Source organism: Enoplosus armatus, chromosome 12 (assembly GCF_043641665.1).
Source record: "Enoplosus armatus isolate fEnoArm2 chromosome 12, fEnoArm2.hap1, whole genome shotgun sequence".
In the NCBI taxonomy this organism is placed as follows: domain Eukaryota; kingdom Metazoa; phylum Chordata; class Actinopteri; order Centrarchiformes; family Enoplosidae; genus Enoplosus; species Enoplosus armatus.
In genome coordinates, this window is record NC_092191.1 from 14,066,387 (window position 1) to 14,088,525 (window position 22,139).

A 22,139-nucleotide genomic window follows, 5' to 3' on the forward strand; every position below is an offset into this window, starting at 1 on the left:
CAGTTCGGTATGAAGTTTTGACTGACATATGTTTGTCTTTGTCTTCGCTAGAGATATAATATATATTTAAAAATATCATTGTGTCCTCACAGAACAAGCAGCTGTGGCTCAGGAGGAAGAGCGTCCATTAATGTCAGGGTTGGCGGTTCGAATCCCCGGCTCCTCATGTCCATGTGGTCAAAGTGTCCTTGAGCAAGACACTGAACCCCAAGTTAGCCGATGGGTGTGTGTGTGAATTTACCATTTACCATTTTGATTCTCAAAAGCATAAAAAAAAAACCTCAAAAATTAACTCACCACATGTAATTTAAAAGAAGATAAACCAACAAAAATTAATTACCAAATGACTTGTATATAAGCACTCGATGCTGCTGGCTCCAGAAAGGTAAAATGTAGATAGAGGAGGGGAAGGAGCACGGTTGAAAACACTTGAGTTTTAATTGGCCTAATCAAAAACTTGGATGTGTGGGGTGACAAAAGGTTATTTTAATTTGGCTGAGGTAATCACTTTGATTACGAAATTGTAGTAATGTTTGCACACACATTTGAATATGTTAATCACAAATGCATAACGTTGGTACTTGCCATATCTCACACCATTCAAAGACTGCTCCGCAGCACACAGGATGGATAAATTATTAAGGAAGACTACATTTTTAATCTAATGAGTACCAGATAAAATGATGAATAATTGACCGGTTAGCTTATGATATCCCTGTCAGCCAGAACAACAGGCAGTGTGCGGCCACATGCTTTTTTCAAATTCCATCCCTGTAAGTTATTTACAGAACGCTTCTTTTCAAGTGCTTGTTGGTATGCAAATACACCACTACAGTAAGGTACTGATGAGGCTCTGCAGCCACAGCAGTCTTCAGTTCTCGGGATGAAAGAATTTAGCCCACTTCATCCTTTGTTAAAATAAAAAGGGCCGCTGGTTTTAGCAGATATTATTTATAAAGAAGGACTGCTTTGGTACTGAAACGCCATTTTCTTTCCAGTATTGCAAACAGCCTATTGGACACCGTTGTACTACAGACACAGTGATTCTTGGTGGGTGGGAGGGAAAACCATTTAAAAGACGACGAGTTCCTCACTCAGTTATTTCTCAACTGAATTTTAATATGAGCAAAGGGATGAAGTGGAATTTACACATGGCATTCACCTGACGTGCTCAGGCTCCTGTTTTAGCAGACGGCTGTTCGATATTTCCCTGACCTCCTCCAGGCACCCTTGCAAACATTTCCTTGGCGGTGAAGAGGGGTGATGTCTGTTAAGTCTCCATCAAAGAGTCTTTTGAAACATACTGCCATAGAAAAGCATACTTTAGATGATACTTTAAATAAAATCCTTAAAGAAAGGAGGCATAAAGCGTGAGGGAACTTTTTGTCAAGGGATCAGACAATATTTCTTCGGTCAAACCGAGAACACACCGCACTCTGCAGAAAGCTGTATAAACTTTTCAAATGTTCAGTGTGTTTATTCTTTTTTTTTTTTTTTTACATTTGTAAACTCCTGGTACACTGACTGAAAACAGAATGCCTTATGTCTTTAATAAACTGACTGCACTAGCTCCATGTCTCACAAATAAAGTTGTGTTAAAATGATTTAACTTTTCTTTACTTACGAGATGAAAAAATGTATTTGCTTCAGACCTGAGTAGAAATCCACCAGCCTCTTTGATGGGTGAGATTTTCTGAAATATTTTCTCTATGAACACAAACCATGTCCACTACTTAGACTGCATACATTGATGTAGCACTATCACTGGTCTTCTCTCTCACCAATACGTAGAGGTAGCAATAGCAATCTGTCATCGGGCCAAAGGATGTGAAGTTCTACCTACTTCTATGAAAGAGATGTGGCACTTGCAAAAAAAGGCATTTTGTTGAGCTGTATTGTTGTTGGAGCTGAGACTGAAAGCGTGTTTAAAAGGAGGAAGGAGACAAAAAAACTGCTCAAACTATCACTGACATGACAAAGAGGCGAGAGACAAAAAAGTCTGAAAGAAGGAAACACAGCCATTAAGTGAAAAATGGTGTGCAGACTGAAGCCTGGCTTGTGCTGGATGAATAAAATAATTAATAAAATAACATGTCTAACTTTTTGTCTGGAATGCTGTGGAGATTTCGGATAGAGAACAGATTCCTTTAACGGAAGATCACAACATTTTCCACAAAAGCCACCTGCAGATGATGGCTTCAAGAACGCACACACACACACACACACACACACACACACACACACACACACACACACACACACACACACACACGCACACACACACACACGCACACACACACACACACACACACACACACACACACACACACTTATTGAATTTCCTCCAATCTTTGACACAAACCACTGCCAAAGCTTGTGTCTAGGTTACTTTTAGGTTTTGTTTTCTCATTATCACAGAATAATTATTTTGTCCTTTATGTCTAACTCTTATATTGCTGTAAAGAAATAATTGATTTCTGCAGATAGCTGTGCTGTATGTCTACTGGTTACATGTAATTACCATTGTAGACTCTTGCACATTTGTATAATAATTACAAGGTGATAATTTGGGTTATATCAAGGTCACAAAATAATTATTTCGTGCCTACTCATGAATTTTGAGACATTATTACAAACTCGCGCTGTATCTTATTTTGAGTTAATCCCTTATACAGCTGTATATCCTGTAAATATTCACTACAGAACCAAATGTGTATTCGTCCACAGCTGAAAATATAGTCCCCAACAACTGCATTATTTACTACTGTTTGAGTCGCATTTGCTAAAAACTACAGTGCCCAGATGTGCCCAAGACATTACTGAGGCATCTCTAATAGTATTACTATATATTTGTGGCCGCTTTTTTTGAAGATTTACGTCTTCACTACGAACCAGTGTGCTTGGGGCTGAGTGCCGCAGGCAGGGAAGGGAAGTCGGAAAGTACTGAGAGAAAAACTAATGTAGGGGTTTTGGTCTTTTCATGGAATTTGTTGGCAATAACAAAAATATAGAATAAAGCCAGCCTGATCCTTTAAAAATACCCTCATACAGAAAACCATCCTCATTATTTTCAGTTACCAATATTTATATTCAGTACTGTCTATATGAGACAGTGCAGAATGTTCATGAACACAAATTTAACTTTCCTAAGACATCAGAATAATATATTTGGAAGCAGAAATGCATTGACCTATTCTCCATCTATTGTACTGTATTTAATTGTCAGAGGTCTGGTGTGGTGTAAAAGAAAAATCAAAAGCAGAAGCATTTCCTGTTCACATATGTTTTCATACTGAGTCATATGAGCCTTGTCCCTACGTCATTTTTATATATATGCAATTATTATCAGTTTCTTCTAAGTATGTCAAGGTTACACAGAAACTCATCTACACGTATAAAAATAACCAATTTGGCCAAAAAAAAAAAAACATAGTTGTTTTGAATGCACTCGTCCTCCAAAATTCAAAGACACAAATGCAATAAACTCTGTAATGAGCAAGTTTTCTCTGGAAATATTCTTTAGGGACTGTAATCACACACGGGACGGTAGCTGTGTTTGTTTCTCATAGTGAATTCAAATAATTGTTTCTTGGACCTTGAGTTATTTTATAGGTACTTTGAAACAAGTAGAGCTGGAACTCTGATTAAGATAAAATTGGTTCTACTTTCTTTGTGAAAAACACTTGCAGGCAGTGAAATGGAGCATCGGGAGAATTCACTATTAAGTGGAGGTTTGTGTGCCACAGAAGCTGGACCATCACAGAACGAGCAAGGCTCCATCTCTACTGCTGCCAATTAGCAAGAAGTTATTCTGTCTACATGAATTCTGCTTTCTTTCTTTCTCTCTCTCTCTCTCTCTCTCTCTCTCTGTGTATGAGCATGTGAATCCACTACTCAGTAACAAATGTGGATCTATTTCTGTGTCAATCTGTGTTCTTTTACTTCAATGACGAGGTGACAATCTGATGAAAACATTTCATATTCACAATGAATCAAGATGTGTATGTGAAAGGTGTCAATCGTAGTGACGAACCCGACTCTGCAGTTCCCCTCAGTGTTTCAGCGCAATTTTACTGTTTTGGGTCACTCTCACCGCTCTCATCACTGTACACTACCTGCAGTTAGCAGGTAGCTGGTGAAAATTGGAGCATTTAGCAGCTAAAGTGCAACTCAGTAGTTGGTAGAGACCAAAAACAATGTTGTAATGTTGCTCCGTGTCTGCTCCGAGTTTGCCACATCAAGACATAGTTTGGGATTTTAAGGAATACACTTATTCGCTCTCTTGCTGAGAGTTAAATGAGAAGATTCATACCCCACTCTTACATCTGTGAGCCGTTTGCTTAGCTCAGCAGAAACACTAGAAACAGGGGGAGCAGCTAGTGTATGGCTCTATGCAAAGGTAACGAAATCTGCCTACCAGCACCTCAAAAGCTCAGTAATTAACATGTTGCATCTCGTTTGTTTAATCCATTCAAAAACTGGAGCATAGAAACGACACATTGTGGTTATGTGCCGGACTATTGACTGGCTGTAGTAACTTCATCTAGTCCTGGGATCTCTCTGTGAGGTTTTCAGACAACAAGTGGAGACTCAGACTTTTGTGGGTCACAAAACGTTTCCCCATGTACAGTGATTAACATTAATATTACATAACACACACGAGCAAACATGCAAATATATATAACAGAAATACCATGTTGCTGATTTCTATGCTATTGACCCATCTATGTCATTAAAAATGTGACTACAATACATATTAAGTATATTATAGTGTTAAAGAATCCTTGAAATACAAGTAGGTTCATCTATCAGACAAGGTCTTCAACTTTTTATGCTTTTTAAATCCTAGTCCCTGTGCCCTAACCATAAACACCCTGCAGGGTTCTGCCACCTGCTTCCTCATTAAGCCCACCACGCACGCCAATACAAAAGCACAAAGGGACCCATCAGCACTCTAGCACAGTCAGGGAACAGGGGATCCAGGTGCAAGTCTCTTCAGACTGCACCTACCACAACTGGTCACAAGTACATCTGTGAATCTGTATGTGGATTACCCAGGAGGGATTGTGCAGTATATATATATATATATTTTTGTCTAATCAGGAGATAATGACATGTTGCATTTCATATCTAACTGTACAGGTGTTCACACTTTCCCCTGATGAAACATTATTTTTTCATTTCTGGTGCTCTTGTTTGTTACAGAGCAAAGTACTTCCAGCATGAATGTGCGGGTGCCTTTTAGAAACAATTTCCATTTTAACATTTCTATCTGCTGTATTTAGAGACAGTCTAATGACATGGTCTCTGCAACCCGCAGCTGAGGTTTAGGAGTTGAGGTTTATAAATGACAGATATCCAGCATCACAGAGCTGGCAATGAAGGATAAAAAGGCCATAGTTCTTAGGTGCTGATTGCCTGGCTTTTCACACCGATGTCACTTAAATACCTAATTTGTATGTATCAGCCACCAGCCACCCACCATTATCCTCTCAGGTTTAATATTGATATTTCTACATGCCTAAGTGAACAGAAAACCACATGAAAAGGGGACGGTGCCGGAATCACCCCAACTGAACCCACAATCAAAATCCTTTTTCATCCTATTATATTGTGGCAGTACAATCCAGAGCAACTAACAGAATGAGGAGAGCTCTGTGAACTCCTGATGACCCCTGCATGCAGTGCGGTTCAAGAGGATACTGCATTAACGCGTATTCATCACAAAGATAATTGCAAGGCCCACTCTTTCGCACATGACAAGACAATGTGACCACGATGCCACCGGCTCATAATTGGTATTCTTAGAGCCATTCATATTCCAATATTCACGGTGCCCCTTCTCATTTCCTGTTTAATAAAAGCAACTGTTAATTTATAGTGTCATAACACAATGAAGAAGACATTTAGAGCAGCTATTTTCTGAATTACCTAAGGTGAAAGAGCATCATACTGTATGTAGTTAATGCATACTTAAAAAGGAAGGCAAAATTGCTGGTAAGTGGGGTGTGATGGCAGTCTGATGAGCTGTACTAGATAAAGACGAAAGAAAATCTGATCTTCACATACTTGGCCAAGCAGCACGAGGGACTAAGTTTGGACCAGGGATTATCTTTACTGGGCAACCAAAATACTGTATATGTGTATATACATACATATATATATATATAAAGAAAAGGAGCAGGACATGACTACCTCACTCCTTCATCTGAACATTTAATTAACTGACCGTGCATTATTATACATTTCGGTGTAAAATCAAAGTATTGTAGTAGTGATATAAACAGTAAAACCAAAATAATGTGCTGATAGATGCTCCGTAAAGCTGAGGGGAAATACAAAGCGGGGTGATCATTCTCTGTGGGTTCATTACTACGAGCGACTGCTTTCTCGTACAAGTAGTCATGTGATCCACTGTACATGTAAAATATTTATTATAGCAGCTTTAAAGATTTAGATTTAGTTTAAATTAGAATCAGATTTAAGTTCCCCTGGTGTAAACACTGACAATATTGGCAATATTAGTGTTTTTTGTTGATAAGTAACTGCTGTGGGGCTTTTTGGCAAGATGGTTCGTTATCTGTATTAAATGTGATAAAATTTTGAAGCCAAAAGCCAGAAGTCATCAGCAGGAGGTGGACTGAACATTTTGAACTGAGCAGGAAGTAGAAGGAAACCAGGAGATGGTCAACAACTATCTGACCTCTCTTATGGTGCTGACTCCTCACAGAGCTGTAGCTGGACTGAGGGAGAGCAGGCGCCATCACCCTGAAGCCGGCAGTTTCCTTTTCGCCTGAATTTCTGTTATTGCACCTTTATTCTGTGTTGTACATTTAATTGGTGCAGTTTTACAAACTCTCGGAGAACTCAAACACTGAAAAATGAATCAGCTTGTAAAGCGGCAACCTTTGTAGCAATTTGCTTACTGTTACATGAAAAAGATTTGGAAATGCAGTAACATGCAAGAGTTATTGACTTCATTTAAAAATCATTTTAAAATTCAGATTCAGATCATCCTTAAACAAAAATGGCCAAATCTAGTGATGACAATCAGTAGGGATGTTCCAATCAAACTTTTCAGCCTTTGATGCAATTAATAATATTTCACAGTCTGCAGTTAGCCTAGAGTAGGCCCAAATTGAAATTAGTCCAATGTAGATAAGATAAGCTTGACGACTGAACAGTTCTGTATTAAGAAACGGGTTGGTGCTGGGAAGAGGAGCTGTTGCCAAAACTGTCATTTCATTAGCTTGCTGACTGGGTTAGTGTGTGCACAGCCACAGCTCCATTCATGTTTTTAGAGATTGGGGAAACAATTTAAACTGGAATATATATTCCAGAAACACTGGCTGTGACAGTCCTGCTTCATACTCAGAATCACATGGGCATGAGGAAAAAACAGCAGGTCTAACATGGAGATGAAAAGACTGTCACTTATACTACATTTTTTTCATGACCATTGCATAGCATATAAGCATATCCAGTAAACACTCCTTTCTTTTGTTTGACATGTGCATGTCTGCAACACTAGTTCACCTCATTTCTGGGGTAATATCTTGCATGTTACCTATTATTATTATTACAGAAGGAAAATGTATTAGAGAAACTGTATTTTATATTCTTAATGGCTTTCAAGGTCAAAGGTAGCTCAGTAATTTTTCATTACTGTAAAAGGTGACCTAGTACCTGACACAAGTTCCTCCGTTACGACAGGGAAGGTGTTGGCAGACAGGCGGGTCGCAGTTCTTGATGTTTCTCCCTCTCACCGCCTCACCCACCAGGTAAATCTCCCTTGAGTTGACCTGAAGTTCCCTGATGCATCCAATGAATCTCCTCACTCCCTTTGCACCCCCGCCATGCGTCTCCCAGTGGGACGAAACATCCCCAAGAAATATGGGTCCAAAGGTTCCCTGCAAAAAATGGTGGAAAGCCAGTGACCAGTGTTATTATTTAGTAAATCATACTAAATCTCCCCTTCAAGTATGCGCTTTGCAGCTAAAAACAAGCTCTCAATATCAGTGTGTGTGAATATATTAACATTATTATAACATTACCAGGACCTTAGTGTATATTAAGATCAACAAGAGTGATTAACACTATCAGCTACTTTTACTCTCCAGTTTTAGCATGACCCAGGCAAGAAACTGTGTTATAATCTTTTTCTTTTTTTTTCAGTCCAACTGACATCATACGATAACACACATCCTGATACAACGAGAGAGAGAGGTAAAATATCTAAGAAATGCTGCAAGCTTTCTTTGATGTGCAAGGTAATTGGGTAGAATTAATGTAGATAAATTCTGTGAACTTCAGCAGCTTATCGTACCATAACGGTCAATTTAACAAGTACGGCATAATTGTGTCTGCTACCAAAGTAGAGCTGCATAAAAGGATGGAGCACAAGGCTGTCTCATATTAGCACTAAATTACATATATTTCATTCGCAGCGGTGACCTCCGGTTGTTCAAATGAATATTGAATACTACTTTCTATTTAGAAGGTTTACATAACACCATCATATTCACGCCATGCATGATGATTAATTTATGAAATACAAATCAACATTTATCACAGCTTCATTACACATTCTTTCAAATTATGCAACAGGGTGACTGGATTTCAAAATAAAACTCTGAGTCAAAGTGGTTTTCTGATTAATGTCTGAATAGTTATATTTTGTATATTATATATATATTGTTTAGAGTAAAGTAAATGGGAGGCTGTATGTCAGAAGTAATAAATCTCACTTATGTGGGTCTTCATGGCTGAGCTCTAAACATGCTTCTTTTAGGTAAAATCTTTTAAAAACTATGCTGATGATATCCAACTTCATAAAGAATAAAGCAAATGTGATGTTTTATGACACTGTGACTATATCAAAGTACACTGCATTTTCAATTTAATATCAGGCATGAAATCCTAGCTCTTATATCAAAATTAATGACTTTGACATCCCTCAAATGTAACATCCCTCATGACTCCATGCTGGCGCTTGAGGAAAGGTGTTGGACAGCTGCAGTGGAGGTGTTCAGCGAAGGGACAGTGAGGTGTTAGACCACATAATCATTTGGCATGTGCAAGCCAATGCAAGCTTTATACGACATAACTGTTGCATATTTGAAAGCCTTTAAAAAGACACAGATGACAGGGTTCACAGAAACAGAGTGTATGTAATGCTGCTGCAAAGTTAAGAGCCCTAAAACTCTTTAACAAAGCTGAGGATTCAAATAAAATATGCAGCTGTAGCTGGACACTTTTACAATGAGTTAAACCGCATTTTATGTGATGCAACCAGCTATGAGCCACTGGAGCTGCATGATGACGATGGGCTGATATGGAATGACTTTACGGTGCCTTCAAGTATGCTTACCATGTTTATGAGAGGAGTCCATTTGAAAGACCCACTGATGTAATATTCATGACCATGTGAGTGGACTCACAGCACTGAGTTCACGAGTACTGTAGGCTGATTTTTGAGTTCTATTTGAAGGCAGCACAAGTCAACGTGGCCTCCATTTCATTATCACAGTCTAGATAGTGTTCTTATGCACACGTGGGCCAGATCAAAGGAGTAACTTGGTCACACTGACACAAGTGTCTCCAGGCAAAACATTGTTGTGCAGTAAATTGTAATTGAGCACTAAGAGCTTGCTTTATGAACATGACCTAAGTTAAAAATGTAGCTGAAAGAATTTCAAAGCAAGATAATCAATATGTTATAATACTCGGGGTCATGAACCCTTACATTGGCAATCAGTGAGATTTAAGACAAAATTTTTAAATATTTAGAAATATGAAAACTTTCCGCTCTCTGCTGTATGTATGTCTAAATTGCCAAAGGTAACACTTGCTATGACTTGTTTTATGGCATTTTTATTATTACTTATAATGTGGTGAGTTGTACTACACTGACATCTGCTAAACTGCTTGCTAAATGAGCCTCGGCAGTCTGGATTGGAAACTGACAACAGCTAACTTCATGATCTCTCTAAGGTCTGCAGCCAGGCCATGAATGGAGAGTTGCTTTTTAACTTCGTGGGCTCACAAATGTCAAGTGATGTGAATTTTATTCATATAGCCTAAAATGACAAATGACAAATTTTCCTCAAAAGGCTTTACAATCTGAACCTCTGTCCTTAGACCCTCTGCAACCCTAGACAACAGGCCACAATGTGAACTTCACATTTTCACTTTCTTTTATAGCTGTATTCCAATAAGTGTGAGTTTTCTGCTTTTCCTACTGTACATCATTTTAATGAAATTAAACTAAACCTAAATTACAACCCTTTGTCAAATGTGTGTACATATGTCATTTGTTTAACTGGACTGGTGTTGCGCTCTAACTACAATCAAAACCCATTCATTCAGTGTATATTTAAATCATGGTAATACATTAGTATTCTATAAAAGCTGGCAAAGAATAACTGGCAATAAACATGCAATATCATTATAGCTAAAATTATTGTGTAATGAATGTATTATTAACCAAAAAGAAAAAATAGAAGCATCTTGGCATCTCAAATTAGGAGACCATAAATCACAAGGAGGGAGAGGGAAGCATGTTGAGCCTGTGGGAAGGTTGAGCGAAGTGAAAAACAAAATTATTAATTTATTAACAAATATAGGTGTTGTTAATCAAGTTAATGAGCCAGAGTGAAACAAGTGAGAGCTAGCTTAGTGCTACTTACATGCTTGCCATTAAGGACTATATTTGCCAAGTGTGATCATTTTGGCAAATAATGTAACAGGTGTTGCATGTTTGTAATGGAAGCTCATGTTGTGTGATAGGCTGGCTTTGATAACAAGCTGTTAATCTGCTCAAGATGTTGCTGTCATGAGTTCTATAAGTGATTAAAGACAAAAATAAACCAATCAACTCATGCAATCCATAATTTAGCTGTGTGTCTACAGGCAGCAGCAAGGAGCTTTTAGCTCATATAAACCAACCAACTAACACTATTAATAGTCATTTGGTGTAATTTCCCCCCCGGGGATCAATTAAGTATTTCTGATTCTGATTCTGATTCTGAAATTCTTTGATACTAGTGCTTGTGTGATACTAGCTTGAGTATCTAATATCAAATATCTTAACCTTACCATGAGAGCATGCTGAAATGTTTTTCTATAAAAAAAAAACTTTTATCATTGAACAAAAGCCATACAAGCCATCTAGACCAAGATACTTGGTCCTTTCAGTACATTTTTGTTGGTACCAAAATGTAAGTTCTGTAGTTCAGTTTGCTGGATTCTAAATGCTGCAATATAAAGAGCTTCAGGCCGCTTTGAGAGTGAATAAATGCAGGCCTGTCATTCTTTGATTGAGGCCACTCTCTTGACACAATATGTGCAGGTGCACATTCCTGGTAGATTAACTTGTAACATGAACGCCGTATTTATAATGTTCACCTCACGATGGTTATGACGACAGATAAAATGACTGCAGCCGGGATAACTTTCTAGTGTTTTGGCACCTGATAAGCCTTCAGACTCATAGACCTATTACACAAACTGGAATTAATTTTATTATCATGATCACCACAAACTCCCACTTAATTTTTGATAAAAAAAATAAAATATATTGCATGAGTAGGTTTAACCTAAGGTTCACATGATTCCAGAAAAGTTAGATAATAATGTACTAAATAAGTGAATAGAGTGACACATATGTTTCCTGGAAAAAATCCAAAAACTATGATAGGTCTACCAATTGTTTAAAAAATTCATTGACATTCATAAACAGAACAATGTATGACTGGTTGTAATGGTTCTCTGTGAAAACATGCTGTATGTGAATAAATAATATCTGATGCATTTCCTTTGGACGCTGAAGTCAAGTCAACATTTTAATGCGTCTAATGTAAACTGTATTGTAAAAGGTAGGAGATCCCAAAGACATGATTACGGGTTAGAAATGGCAATTTAAGAAAATGGCTGTACAAAGGGTTCATTTGACTGCAGGCAGGTCAGGTACCTCTGACACGGGGTGTGACACGTTCTCCTCGAGACGCTGAGCTGTGCCATTATCTGCAGCTATTTCAATCACACATGACCCTCCTTGTTTGCCAACAGGCAGATTGTATCTGTTGAGAGAGAACAGAGAGAGAGACCAGGGTCAGTTGGAGAGGCCGCAATATCTGATACTCACTATAAATCCAGCAAAGCATGAAAACTCTTCTGATGGAGAGACAGACAGAGCAGTCACAGCAACCAAGCTGCTAATGTGACCATGGAGACTATGCTATAAACTGACAATGTATGACTATGATACATTATATACTCTATTTCCTGAGAAACTTTATGCACTGGTTGATTGGGTTGGAAGCAATGGTGCGTTTGTATCCCGCACTACCGACCAAAACCCAGGAGAGACAACAAAAACAGAGAGCGGCTTCCACAGCTGGATTTAAATAATAAGTCCAGAAATAGGTTTCTGCTCGGTGCTGCGGTGATATTCTTTAAGTTGTTGTGTTCCTCAGCAGATATGAAATTCACATAAAAAATGTCTGTAAATATGCCACAGATAAACCACAGATTGAGATAACCAGTGAGGACCAGTTGAATTTACACACTCGAGCACTAGTACATGATTTGCATTATTATTTCAAATCAAACATATATAAAAACAACAACAACAACAATAATCATATAATATGAGGATAAAAATCAGCCTGCAAAAACATTATCATGAGTGTAAGTGCTCATTATGTCATTCAGGATTTATTAATGATAAAAATGAGGGCACAAACTAGATATACATTATAAACCTAATGAGTAGGGAGACAATTTTATCATTTGACCCCATGTGTCTCTCTGGGGAAATATACAATTGTACTAGTCATTAATGTTGCAGTCATGATGTTAAGTAGCTGGTCTACTTGTGTCATATACCAGCTTTGGCAAAGTCAAGTGATTCCCTCTCTCCAATTCATCATTGGCTTTATACGGGCAATACACAATAGCAGCCTCTTTACGGGGCTGCACATTATGCAAAGGGTTGCACACTCTGCCACGTTTCTGTTAGGGGCTAATCTACATGAGGATCTATGCTTTTGTTCCATAGGTTTATTCATTGTTTGCCTGTGAACATGTAATGCAAGTAATGCGTTTCTTATCTGCAAAATCTGATTCTGCAAAAATTCATTCATCCATTCTTTGTGATTGTACCGCTGTTGATGAGGAGAAACTCTCAAATGTCTGCTTTAATGGCCAGATGGAAACAATCAGGGCAATCGCCCTCCTGCTAATTTGAAACAGCCTTCCAGGACGCCTCCCTGAGGCAATCACACGCATACAACTTCAGGTAGGACTAATTACAGGTATGTAAATCATGAGAGCTGTTTTGTGTACACACACACACACACACACACACACAGATACATTAAGGCACATGTAAGACTGCAAACGTGAAATGCACCTTAATGTCCAGAGAAGACATCCATCAGCATCCTCGGGGTGCCTGGTGTGTTTCTGAGGTCATTCTCTCATTCTCAGTGAGTGAGCTCAGAAAAGTACATTTCCCCACTGTTTATATTCAGGTCACAAGGACATAACAAGACCCAAATGAAAAGGCTGAAATGATCCAGTACTGCAATAGGTTTGTGCTGCAAAAACAGGCTGTTGGTGAGGTAGGAAACATCACAATGTTGTTACTCTCTTGCGCAGGGCATGTGAGACATATGTTGGTGCTTACTACAGTAGCTCTTTATTTGGCCTGCTAATACTGCAAAGGCTTCCCCTCTGAGACACAGAGAGCATGCTCACAAAGCAAACAGGATGATGTTACTTGATGAGCTCTCGTGAGCACATTGAATGCTCCACCAGGCTAATTTACATTGGTCTTGCTCTGAGGCAAAAATGACTATTTATAAAGATGACTATGACTACTTTACTTGGTCTAGTAGCTAGATAGCTCGGAATATACCCCACAGCAATCACATCAGCATTACTGACACACACACACAGAACCACAATGGATTTTATTACACAAACAAACATATGAGTGAATCAGAAGGAAAAGAGGCCGGGGTTTTTTTTTCTGACGCAGAGATGAAGCACTGTGTAATTTCTTATTGGGCTCCCTATGCACCATTCAGTGCTGGGTCTCATAGGAGCAACAAGAGCAAATTCCCAACTTGAGGTAAACAAACAAACATCTTTCTCCAAACACACAAAACTAAAATATGGCTGTGATCATTTTTACTTACTCAATCATCATTTATGCATCTCTTCATCTGGCTAATGTGCTAATCATAAGTGATTTGTCATCTCTAACGTCCTCATTTAGATTGTGTCTTGTGTGTGACTAATTCAGTGCAACTGCATTAGTGCAACTTTCCTGAGGACCACCACTGAAATATTACCTGCAATGTTAAGGGAGCTTGCACATATTTTCAGCACAGCACCTTTGCACAAAGGTATTTGTTAAACCTGATGGTGAGGTGTTTGTCTTTACAATCCTATTTGAACGTGCCTCCTTCACAGTCCCCTGCAGAAAATGAATAATGAGGTAGGATCATCATTAAAATATTACTATTGCATAAAACATCTGAAAGTATTGGCAACAGATGGCAGTAAAACATCATGCAGTGTGCTGGTGCCCTTGTAACAGTTTTCACTGGCTGATAGGCATGATGTATTTTTTTTTTTTTCAATGGCTTATTATTCAAATCATATTTCAGATTCTTACAAAAAAAAGCAAACGATGATGTGGAACACATTAGTAGTGAATTTATAATTCACAAGTCACATTTAGTGATTTAGAGTCAAGAGTCTATTAGTGCTGCAAATAGAGACGATGCTCAGTAGTGTTTCATACCTGTGAGCAGACTGAATGTAAATGGGTCACTCAGATTACATATATAAGGAAGCCGTGTACCACCTGTTACTTTGATATTCTTTGTAGCACCACAGGCTGTAGAGATACACATCAGATATGACTGAAAAGACAAAAAATAAACCCCCATGTGCTTAACAATTATTATGAAAAATCACACCACAGCACCTACACCCTGCACAAGATGTCAGGAAGGACCTGTTGGTTGTTTTTTTCCTTAAGTGCAACAAGCCCCTGTATCAGACCATAATCTACACCTACATTGACTGTAATGCCTGCTCTGGCTCTGGTGCAGTGACTTTCTCACACGCAGCACTGCAGCATTTGCTGCATAATTTGTGCTGTGACTGGCAAGCCTCAATTAATTTGGGTAGCCTGTGTTCTATCATTATATCTCCAGCAATACAATTAGACAGCACACAGCACGCCTCTTGGCATTGTGGGGCTTCACAAAAGAAATTCCCAGTGAGCAGGCAGGGCTGCTGGTTGCTTCAATGAATCTTTTATGGGGGTACTTGTCAATACAACGCCGAGTACGGTGTGATTGATAAACATACGCTACTTCAGATTTGGCATTATGTTGAGAGGATGTGGATTAAAAAACAAAATGCTTAATATCAAGACCTCACTTTTCACCCAGTTGCACGTGTGGCATGGCACTTCCACAAAATAAATGTTGTTTCCCCATTACTCTTAAAACCAAGTGGGAAAACGCTAAGGATGGCTTCTGTCCACTGTGTAGTTCAGAAAAAGTAATCAATGGCTGTTTACTAATTACTCTTCCAAATTGCAAAGGGATTACTTCATCCATTACTCAGATAAACACTAATTACAGCGTCAATTATTTTACTTTTGAGTTACATAAAGCCCTACACATACTCATACTCATGTGTACTAAAATGCAGAGCAGATAACTGGACACCAAACAGCCCTCTTAGTTCTTTATTAGCAAGCATGCCACTGGGCGAGTTGACAGAGGTGAACAGTTGTTTCTGAACGCTGAGTTTCTCACTTTTCTGTGACTTTAATTAGAAGAACTCAGACTCCTCAGTTGCTGTGAAATTTCCTACTATTTTGAAATTTCGGCGTTTCTTCTCACAGCACTCGTCAGTTTTCTTCCTCTTACAGCAGCTGTTGCTAGGCAACATTTCACACCCACATGTGCATTTTTATATCAAAATGATATTCACTGGTCAGTGAACAGACTATTAGATAAACGTTTTAAAATAATCATGAAACAGCTGTTAGAATTACATATGTAATGAAAGTACTAGCATTTTCACTAGTTCAACAACTGATCACTGAAATTTAAACATGCTTCATTATTAGAGAGAAAAGTAACAGTGACAGCAACATTTTACTTATTTATTAACGCATTACCCACAACACAGTGGTTTCAATATTTTAGATGTGCTGTCCTGTGTTGTGTGTGGACTTCTGCTTCTAAAGCAAGAACACTTGAGGCAGCGGAAGCTGGTATCTCTGAAAATATGTAACCAATGGAAAAACATTGGTTACAAATGTTTAAGGCAACAGATTCCATTGCAGGAGTGGAACGGTAAGACTGCAATTGTATAAAATAAGTTAATATACAAAGGTGTGGGATGGCTCAAAAAGGGACATACAGGATACGCTTACTTGTCACAAGAAAAAACATTTGTACAATGTCCTCTGTGGCTCTGGAGGAGCTTTTTAAAGTCTGAGAAAATATCGGTAATGATGCAAGTGGGGTTATCTCGGATTGGGCTGCAGACTTAAAAATAAGCCAGTGTTACAAACTTTGGGGGGTAGAGTTAAATGAGGCCGCAAAGGACAAACAAAAAGTGTTTTTGGAGCTTGACCTTTAGGGAATAAAAGTCAGGACATCTGCTTCATAAATCATCCATTAGTCACAGGTTTGCTGGATTGATCCCTGGCTGATGAATGTGTACAAGAAAAAAAAATGCTTCGGACAAAAATTTCTGCTAAATTAATGTACAGTAAATGATGACAATGAGGACATGAAGGTCTCACAAATAACTTATGTCTCATTATGAGAAAGCATATACTTTTTCTTTGATCACTGTAGTGCACTTTTGTTGGAAAAGGATGATGGTGCGAGTGCTTTTTGGTTGGAGTGAAAGCATTTTGAATCAATTTATTGGACATAAGTTGGACAAAAAGCCACTCAAGTCTGAATTATAAAAAGACATGCAACAATACTCTATCACCAAATAAGCAGACTGCAAACTTTTTGATATCGACTACATTTCTCTAAGCCTCTGCTGTTTTTGTTTCTGTGCCCTAAAAGCTGCCGAGCTGCGCACCCAATACTGGGTGAGGAGCAAGCATAAGTATCATCCATGTAGATATATAAGTACTGTGTTTAATGTATCACAATGTATAGAACAAACAAAGCAGAGCCTTTTGCCCCCTTAGATAAGCAAGATAGTGGGGTGATGGCAGGAGGAGGTGAAACTTGTGATGTAGTATACATATGTGGTGAAACAGTTTGTCCGGCAGTCTCTCCCATATACGTATGGGGTGACTCTTGCTTGCAAGCAATAAAGAATTCTTGGGAACTAGAGATAAAGAAAGATATTGCGTTTGTGTATTTCATTGGCATCATCTCACCGACTCTAGACAGCATCAGGTTTTCTGATTTCCACGACAGACCCCTATGCTGCCCTTCCTGAGGTGTCTTCCATTTTATCCCTGTCAAAAGTTTTTTTTGAGGAGTTTTTCCTCATTTGAATGAAGGGTCTAAGAGGGTGTTGTCTGCTGTACAGATTGTAAAGCCCCTAGAGGCAAATTTGTGATTTGTGCTATTGGGCTACATAAACAAACTTGACAAAATAAGCATACAGGAAAGGTATTTTTGGTCCTTTACTTTCCGTGATCAAGCGTTACATTGACATTTCAGCAGCATCCACAACTGTGAGAAAATTGCAGATGTAATGGGGAAATAAAAACACACGGCTCCTACTGAAACGAAATATCTAGTGCGTTTTAAACAGAAATAATATGACAGTCTATAAAGACATCAACATGTTGCTAGGCACAAAATCCTCTGTCATAAAAAAAGAATATTCCCTGTAAGTTAGAACCACACTTGAGACACTGCTTCTATTCCTTTGACTGGAGAGAAAGAAAGTACCCACAAAAGTGGCATAAATTTAAATAATTGTATCTGCCAGGGACTCTGAGTTCACCTGTGGCAAGGAAAGAAATGTGATGCTGCAGAATGCTATGTGTCATCCTCATTGATCTTTGACTGTGCATGAATGAAAATGACTCCAACAGTAAATGCTAAGCACAACCAATAATGTACACAACTTCACAAATGACCAGGGGAGCATTTGGAGTCTGCCACTCTCAAACTTTAATCGCAGCAGTATTGTCCCAAACATCCCCAAAGGAAAACTTACAGACATCAAAAAACCAAGCCAACAACAAACATGTCCTCCCCAAATGAAAAATGACACTGCAGACTCCCCTTTGTGAAATTATATGGCAGCACAGGGCATTTCAGTAGTGGCCTTCTGCCTTGCCAACTTTACAGTCTATATTAGAGTGCTACAAATGGGTTATAGATTTAGTTGTAAAAAAAAAAAAAAGGCAATTAAATATTTCAAGAAACAGAAAACACACAGTTGCTATGTTATGGTAATGTTTTGAGTGTTTCACGTCTACTGTCAAACTGCCTGTCCATTATGCATTCTTTCACCGGAAAACACAATGCACTGTAACACCATTACATTCAAAAAATCTGCATAACTATTGATAGTGTGTCTGAATAAACATGAGCTATAATATTCCGCTCTCCTCAAACCAAGCTCGCTGTTTCTACACAGACTGCAGTTTTTCGACGGAGTATAAAGTCAAAGTAAATCAAACACAAGCTCTTCTCTGCTCATTTTAAAGAAAGGTTGACCCAGTATGTCTCATGTATATGGCAGCCTATTTGGATTGTTTTGATCGTTTTAGTGCAATCTTTCTCTACTGCGCTGCTCTACAAAAGGAAAAAGTGATTCATTCAATTATGTTTACTGTCAGAACAGGCTGCTAAATTCTTGATTAAATATTCACAATGTCTTTCATCCCTTTGTTGGGGATGATTAGCAAGATGGAGTGGTGTAAGATGCGGTCTTCTGATCTTCTCAGAGAGAAGTGCAAATAGGGCTGAGTCAAGAAAACCCATTAATCCTTCACAGCATTTAATGCTGAGTTTTGGAATATATATATTTTTTCATTTATTGACATATAATACCTAAGCTGTGTTGATACTAGAGCACAAGAGAACAACGTAGAGCTAAAACATTTGAGCTGTGCAGACCACCCTCCACATTGTTTAATGTGTTGTTCTGTGCTCATCTTTGTAACTACTTAGCAGCAATTATGTCATTATCAAAATCAGAATCAGATCAGAATCAGAAATACTTTACTGATCCCCGGGGGGGAAATTACACTTTAAAAACTACAGTGCATAAAAGCCCAGCGTGGATAAACATCAAGAAAGTGACAAGACAATTTATTCTTTTTTTTCATAGCATGGTGCTATATGCTGAACAGAAGAAGAGCAGCTGTGTCATACCACTTCTTCATGTTGCATCAGCTATGTGTATTACATGAGCAAGTCAAAGTAGTATAACTGTATTCGTATGAAAGCAAAAGGCAAATGTTTTCTTTTTCTGATGTTCTGTGTGTCATCAGAACTGTGCTCGAGATGACAACAAGTTTGTGGGCTGAAAATAAGAATGTGTGAGAGGTGGAAGAGGGAAAATATTAGAAAAAAAGAGGGAGATGAGTGTGTTATAGTGAAATCAGGCAATTTCCCCTGTTCGATCAATGGAGCTTGGATTATGTACAGTTACATACAACCACTGCCCTGCACTGCATAGACACTGACAGCAAGTTGAAGCAGCTGCCATTCAGTGCTGCCAACTATCATCCAAGGAAAGTAAGTATTCACTGCTCAAACATGACTAGATGATGTCATGCGCTCATTTGCATATGAATAAAATTGCTGAACCGATCAAGAATAAATAGAGGCAGAGCTCAGCAGCAGGCCCTCTCTCATTTCTCCCACTGGCTCACTCTACCCCACCGTGCCTGAGCTGTAAGCCTGTGTGTGTGTGCACTACAGAGACAGAAGATCAACTGTGCATCGAGAGGCATTGTGATCAGACCTATTTGGATGAGACAAGCAAGTGCAAATGCATGTGGATCAGGTTCAACATTTGGTACCAAATCTGCTGCCAAATGCTTAGGAGTCAACTGCTTTCCCCTGATAATCCCAGAGAGCAGCTACACTTGCTGCTGGGGGTGTCTAAAAAACATGCTAAATCTGGTGACAAGTGTGGGAAGTTGGCAGAAGTAATTGCTTTTGATTATTACATTGTTATTTAACTAAGCTTCTACCATCTGACTTTAGCTGAGTAACTGCTGTACATCATGTTCTTTGGGTTCATCTTCAAGCATTTACATACTGAGTTATTTCATTTTATGAGTATTATGTTGAACTATATTTAAATTATATTTTTGTATCATGATCTATTTGTGGGTCATTGAACTAGGCTTGCTCTTCAAAGCCTTATCATGAATGCAAGATCTTTTTTTTTGTTAAGTAAAGAAGTATTGCACTATGTGTAGTGCAACCTATACCAGATCATAACAATTTCTGGTTTGTCTACTGTATGTAGCCAAGATTAGAGGGTCTCAGCCACTTGTCTCAACCACCACCACCACAGGAAAATGCTCCATGACCATTTGCCAAAATGGCCAATTTTCTCAGCAGACTGAATATCAAAGGTTAATGATCCTAAATCTCTCTGTGAACTATCTGAAAGTGATCTACAAGATGCCACAGATGGTAACAGATATTTTGCCCCTTTTAGTGTATGGTCAAACATAATAAAACTGTAGAGTTTGGTGAAAAATATATGTACAGTCTGACATGCAGCTATAGTTGTAACTTAAAGAAGGCAGAAGGTAAGCCTGTTTATTCTTGCACGATGAAGTTCATGTAAAGGTTCTGCTATTAAAACTCACATACATACATACAATGGAATATATAATTTTCTGAAGGAGATAGCTGGTTGTTGCTGTACTCATGCCAAGAGCAAAACTGCCAGCATACTGGACAGTTTTCTTTGTGACTTTGACATTTTGACACGTCAGGGACTGCACTGTTGCTGAAGTGCACAGAGAGCCGTAGAATTAAAGTTGGGATTTGTCTGATACAGTGAGCTTTCATTGCAATTCTGTATTACAGTAGAATCAATTCCCTGATCATCGCTGATGTGAACAGTTACTGGACAGACACAGACCTTTAACAAAGAGACCATGACATGCAACCTTGTGTAAAAAATTTTTTTTTCTTCCTTTTTAAAAAATCACAGGTAATAACATAAATATCGTGTTCCAAACTGATTACAAAAAGTGTTATTTCTAAGTCAGTGGCAATAGAATGATAGAGAGTAAAGTAGGAGAAACATATCATACCGTATTGTGATTGGCATCCATCTGTTATTATTGATGATTTGGCCTGCAGCTGCATTCAAAACATGACTGACACCACACCCAAGTTTAGCAACCAGGCTTCCATCCTGAAGGAACACATGAAGGAACTGATCCCCAAAGTTCTGCTCCTGAGCTGAAATGGCAAGAAAATGTAGTTAGGAAGGAGTCTCTTGTTCTGTATTACCAAATTCAATACATTATGTAAGCTACAATATTTATGACATTACTTCAGGCTTTACTGCCAAGATACCGAATACAGAAAATGAGCCCCCTCGGTGTGAGTGAAATGAAATTAAAATATTCCAACAAGAAGATGATGGAGACATGGTGAGAAACAGAAAATGGTTAGACATGAGCATAGTGGTAAGTAATTATGTTAAAGTCAGGGTGGCGGATGGACAGATAGGACATTTTGCATTAGCCTTAAACTTAAGTAAACATCTGTAAATCACAATCCATCTGTCCTGCTAAGCAGCAAACAGAGGTGCTATATTGTACCAACGTAAGCAAGTAGGACTCAGAGAAACCTAGATATACCCAGCTGGTAGAACCTGATAAATGTCAGTGTGTTGACCAGGCCATACTTTGAGATCGACGTTGTGCTCAATACCTGGCACATGAAATCCAGAGGGAGGATTCCTGCCTGCCAGCAAATGCCATTGCACAACCAAAGGACATGCCTTTGTTAAGACAGGAGTTTATCAAGAACCTAGTTCAAATTGTTGTGCGTTCCACATAACATGCCAATAAACAGGGCACAAACAGTGCAATGTTTTGTCCCTCCACGAAAAATTCATAACACTGA

At 38.6% G+C, this 22,139-nt stretch overlaps 1 protein-coding gene across 1 annotated transcript in view; it reads right to left on the minus strand.

Annotated features, from left to right (window-relative positions):
• eys (eyes shut homolog) overlaps nt 1-22,139 on the minus strand; it is a 136,457-nt gene that overhangs the window by 14,794 nt on the left and 99,524 nt on the right. Inside the window, exons 41-43 of the mRNA XM_070915969.1 lie at nt 21,317-21,467; nt 11,972-12,080; nt 7,687-7,910 (exon numbers count right to left, since the gene is read on the minus strand). Of these exons, the coding sequence (XP_070772070.1) occupies nt 7,687-7,910; nt 11,972-12,080; nt 21,317-21,467 (484 nt within the window). The remainder of the gene's footprint in view (nt 1-7,686; nt 7,911-11,971; nt 12,081-21,316; nt 21,468-22,139) is intronic.